General features: G+C 30.8%; 1 protein-coding gene across 2 annotated transcripts; it reads left to right on the top strand.

The window, feature by feature from the left end:
* The first annotated feature begins 1,180 nt into the window (after nt 1-1,180).
* LOC147938915 (protein PLASTID MOVEMENT IMPAIRED 2-like) lies at nt 1,181-3,011 on the top strand. Of its 2 annotated transcripts, none has more exons than XM_087467553.1 (3): nt 1,181-2,089; nt 2,258-2,373; nt 2,653-3,011. In XM_087467553.1, the coding sequence occupies exons 1-2, from the start codon at nt 1,453-1,455 to the stop codon at nt 2,269-2,271; spliced, it is 651 nt and encodes a 216-aa protein (XP_087323679.1). In that variant the 5' UTR covers nt 1,181-1,452; the 3' UTR covers nt 2,272-2,373; nt 2,653-3,011. The 2 variants fall into 2 exon arrangements, with proteins under 2 accessions (XP_087323679.1, XP_087323680.1); XM_087467554.1 differs by having other exon boundaries at nt 1,213-2,089; nt 2,502-3,011.
* The last annotated feature ends 1,867 nt before the right edge of the window (nt 3,012-4,878 follow it).

Genomic DNA, 4,878 nt, shown 5'->3' on the forward strand with positions numbered 1-4,878 from the left:
GGGTTAAAACTTTAATGGGTAGAGTTGTTTTTGGAAAAATCGGAATGTATAGATATTGTTAAGATTTTATGGCAATAAATGTAACAAATGTTGGTCAATTTAAGAAAGTTTAGTATTTGAGTTTCCTCTACAATGTTATTTATGGAATTGTTTTAGAGGTTAATATTATAAAAAACTAATAATAAGTAAAATTTAAAAGGCGTAAACCAAAATATACTTCAAAAATGTTAATATAAATTATACATAATACAAAATATATAATAGTGAGATGGTTAGATCAGGTTACTCACTCACTTAATTAGTAGTTTTTTTTTGTGTGTTGGTTATTCTTGACAAATTCCCGTATAAACGTACAAAACTTAGGAAATTACAACACCAGTCGACATCTATTCTAAGGTTATCAAAATCGTGAACCACGTGCTTCCTCCTAGTGATAACGCTTGGTTGGACGAAAATGCAAATTGGTTTTGGCATTTAAAAATCAGACAGACCTACCACTCCATTGTTACGTTAACAACCAAATCTATATTATGAAAGACTAAAAGTTGCTCAACTCTCTCCATATGAATAACACATCAGCAGTGGAGAGAATGTCATATGTCTATCCAAATTAAAAGCTCCTAAATTAAAAGTATATAAATTAAAAGTATATAAATTAAAAGCAAACATATTTAAAATTAATGAGAAATTTGAAACATTTTTCATGTCTTTAATTGTTTTTCATATCACAAAAATATCAATATTTATATAAGAAATCTAGAGAGATTTAGAACATTTTGATGTATTCTTTAAGTAAGTAGATGCATCACCAAAAGATTAAAATATATCAAGAGTAAAACCAAAAATTTATTTCATCCTCTTAGAGTAAACCATGAAGATATGAACATATAGTTTTGGCGTTAGACTTTTCTCAACAATTTGAAGGGTTGCAGCAGTGACCGGAAATTTGCTTAATATTGTAGAGAAATTCATGAAAGTATGTTCTTAGATAAATAAATCTATATATATAAAGTTACCTTTTCCTTTCTTCTTGTGCAGCCACGTCAGCAATTCTCTCTGTTTAATAAACTCAAATTTTTCGGTACAGCCCATATTCGTATGAATTTATGTCTTTGAAAGCCCAGTTTTTTGTTTCTTTCAGGGCCCAATATATTATTATTCGATGTATAGTATGTTCTGCAAATAAAACTCTTTTTCACGAAGGTCAACGTCACCGTCCGCTTTGTGCGACCTCAACCGACCCGTCTTCTTCAGCCTTCCTCACTTCCATCTCTATCGTTTTGTTTTCCTTTGAAACTGTAATTCCATTATTTCAATGTTCTCTCTTTCAATTGAAGTCCCACTACTTTCCTGTGTTACTTGAATTCCTATAGAATGCTTTCCACTTGATCTCTCTTATGTATCGTAAATCTCAGATCTCTCTCTTTTTTCTTTTTTCCTTCATCGATCGGTATGGAGAAGGATAAGAAGAAGAAGAAGAAGAAGAAGATGGAGTGGTTTTGGCCGGAGAAGAACAACGGTGGAGTTATTTTGGAGACGGAAGATGTGGCGGCCGAACATTTATCGAGAGAAGGGACAATGAGTCATTACAGTTTGAGTGGACAAGCTTGTCACGCGAAAGAAACTGCAGAGAAGAAAGTGGAAGCTGCATTGGCGTGGGTTGAAGCACTCAAGGCTAGCACTAACGCGATTTTGTTAAGGATGGAATCTTTAAAGAGAGTGAGTGGGAAAACAATGGTGGAAGAAGAAATGGCATCGTTCAGGATGCATAGGTCGCTATCGATAAAGAGACTAGTCCAAAATGAGATTCAAAAGTTAAAGCAGAAGTCAGAAGACTATGGCGTGATCAGGTCTCCTAAACCTATAAGAAAATTGCTTCAAAGTCACAAAGAGAACTCAGGAGACAAAGGCTTGATCAACTCTCCTAGACCGGTAAGAAAATCGGTAAGGCTGAGCGGGAAGTTCACACCGGTTCAAGGAGGGAAGTCGAGAAGATACTCATCAGGGAACAGAGCGACTCCAACATTCTTTGTAATCAAGAAGAAGAAAAAAGTTCCAAGCTTGGTTAAATTTTTTAGCAGGAAAAGGCGTAAGTCCTCTTTAGAACAATGAGAAGTTTAGCTATCTTGCTGCCGTAACTGAGTTTTGTTTTGCTTGCATTTTAAAGTTTCACATCGTTTGTAATTGTAATGCATAGCTTGTAACCGGTTTATTGTTTTGAATTTTATTGTATTTATGTATATTGGTTTGTTCATAGGCTTCTCCGCATGAATCACTTTAAAAGAAAAGAAAAAAGAGGATTTTCGTCGCTCTGTGGGGTTTAACAAAGAAAAAGGATGAGAGGTGGTGATACAGTCATTATGAAAGTTTATCGTAAGTACTTCCTTTCTAATGTTTATAATATTGTCTATCATATCTTCGTCAAACATGTGAAAAGTTCAAGGTAAATGATTTTTTGTTGATCCTATCCTAATATTAATATATTCAAGCAAAAAATGCAGAGTAAAATTCCATGGATGCCTTGCGGAGTTGGATCAATTATTGTATTTGTTGTGTCGTTTCATGCGCAAATGCTCTGGCAAACTCATTCAAAAATATATTCACATATAGATGTTGTTTAATATTAGTTTTCATTCATTATCAATGTTGCAGTGCACTATTTATATGTGATCAAGGGATGGGGTAAAACATAGGCAGCGAGCAAGCATGTGATTTTTTTTACCAGATGGTCTGACTTCTGAGAATATATACACACAAACTAAGATTGTGCTCTGAAGAATCGAGAGGACAAGCAGATGGTGGTGAGTGAGAAATCATCGCTCATCAGAATAAAACAAAAATAAAAGGAATTAAGCATCAATAACGTCAGCCTCTATCTTCCCTCTCTCTCTTTACCAATGTCTTTTAACTGTCCTTTACGGCTGGAAAAATAAAGTTGGGCCAATAAAATAGGAAACGGAGATTGATGTAAAAAAAAGGAGATAAGTAAATAACAATAGATTTTGAGTAAACTATATCAAAGCTAGAAGTGTATTCATGCTAAAGATTTCACGACCACAAATGGGAGTTGTGGTCAAAAAGGAATTTCGATATGGTGTAGCTATAATGATCAAAGCTACAAATTTTACACACAAAAATATATAAAAGTGAGTATTGATATGCATTCCTACAATGCAATCAATAGCGACATATGCTCACTTTTTTGATAAACAACTCATTCTAACCTTTGTTGCATACATATATTTATTATCAATTTTGTAAAACAAATTCTATATGATAGGTAATGTATGGTGATCAACAGTAGAGAATGGATAATGAAAAGAGTCGATCCCAATCGCCAAGAGATGATAAGGAATGTTGGCAACACATTTCGAAGAGATTGACAATACAAAAGAAAGTTCACAGAGATGTAATAAGATAGTAAGTGAGTTTACGCTGAAAGATATGTAATTCAAAGATATTGTCTGAAAGCTCAGAGAGATTTAACATTTTATTATGCATATTATAATCATGATCTAACAAGTGTAACAATTATAATTCAAAGATAGTGGCTAGCAAAAATTTTGTAACAATAGTAACGTAAAACTTTATACAAAAAGACTTGATATGGTGTAAAATAATAAATAAATGAAATAGAGAGAACTACAGAAGTGGGAAAATGAAACTAATATACTTTATAAAAATAAAATTAATTTATAATACTGGTATTACAATTCATTACAAGTTAAACTTAAAATACTACAAATAACTTACATGAGGTATATAATTTTCAAAAGTATTAGTTGCAAAAGGAAAAAATTATACACAAATACATGGTACCACATACTTTAGGTTATTTTTGTCAAAATGTTAATACACAAGGTCACATGATTGTAAAAGAAAATTAATGAAAAATAATTAATTCTAGAAATAGAAAATGTTAGAATTATACCGGGCATAGCCGAGCCGACCACAAATTTGGTATAACCTTTTCGTATAACAGAAAGAAAAAAAAACACAAATCAAAGTAAATAAAACTAAAACATAATCTAATTAGAATGAATCATAATAGTATAATATTAATAATAGACTATTAATAAACTAGAACTAACGACTAAAGCAAGAAAATAAACAATAACTATACAAAACTTAACTTCTAATTCTATATTTTATGAATACAAAAAAAGATCATCATGATTTAAATATATTTTAAATTTCTAAAATATACAACATAATACAAACTTGAAAAAAAAAACCCGAAAAAACCAACAAAGAACAAAGAACAATATACGAACAACATAACCACATGGAAAGAGGTAAAAAAATAAACAAAATAACAAACTAACAAAACAACCAAAATAAAAACAATCTCATCAAACTTCCGCGCGTAGCGCGGATCAAATGCTAGTTTTAATATATGAAAAAGATTGGAGTTTTGTTCACTATCGAATGAAAGATAGTTAAATCAATGATATAATGTTGGTTGAGGAAAATACAGATAGAAAAGAAGAAAGAAATTAAATTAAATTCTAGAGTTATATTCAAGAAATTGAATAGTTAGCAGAAAGGGAAGTTGTCTATCTGAATTATAGCCATTAAAGAGTTAACAAAGCTGTATAAAAATCTAAAGGAGAATTTGAAAGTCCCATGGTATTTAGTTGAGAAGCTTAAATACAAATATATCTAAATACCTAAGTTTTAGATAAGAATTGTAGGATGTTCAATTGTTTTTATCTACTAGTCAAATGTGCAAATGGTATGATTATTTTACTTAAAAAATATGCTAATAGTTTTCGTTTACAAAAATCATTTTAGAATAAGATTTAGCTTTAAACAAAATTAAGTATTTTTTTTCTTCTTATTAAAAATCTTAGTTTTATTTGTTAATATATAATTTTT

This window comes from Camelina sativa, chromosome 9, assembly GCF_030686135.1.
Source record: "Camelina sativa cultivar CO46 ecotype springtype chromosome 9, ASM3068613v1".
Taxonomy (NCBI): Eukaryota; Viridiplantae; Streptophyta; class Magnoliopsida; order Brassicales; family Brassicaceae; genus Camelina; species Camelina sativa.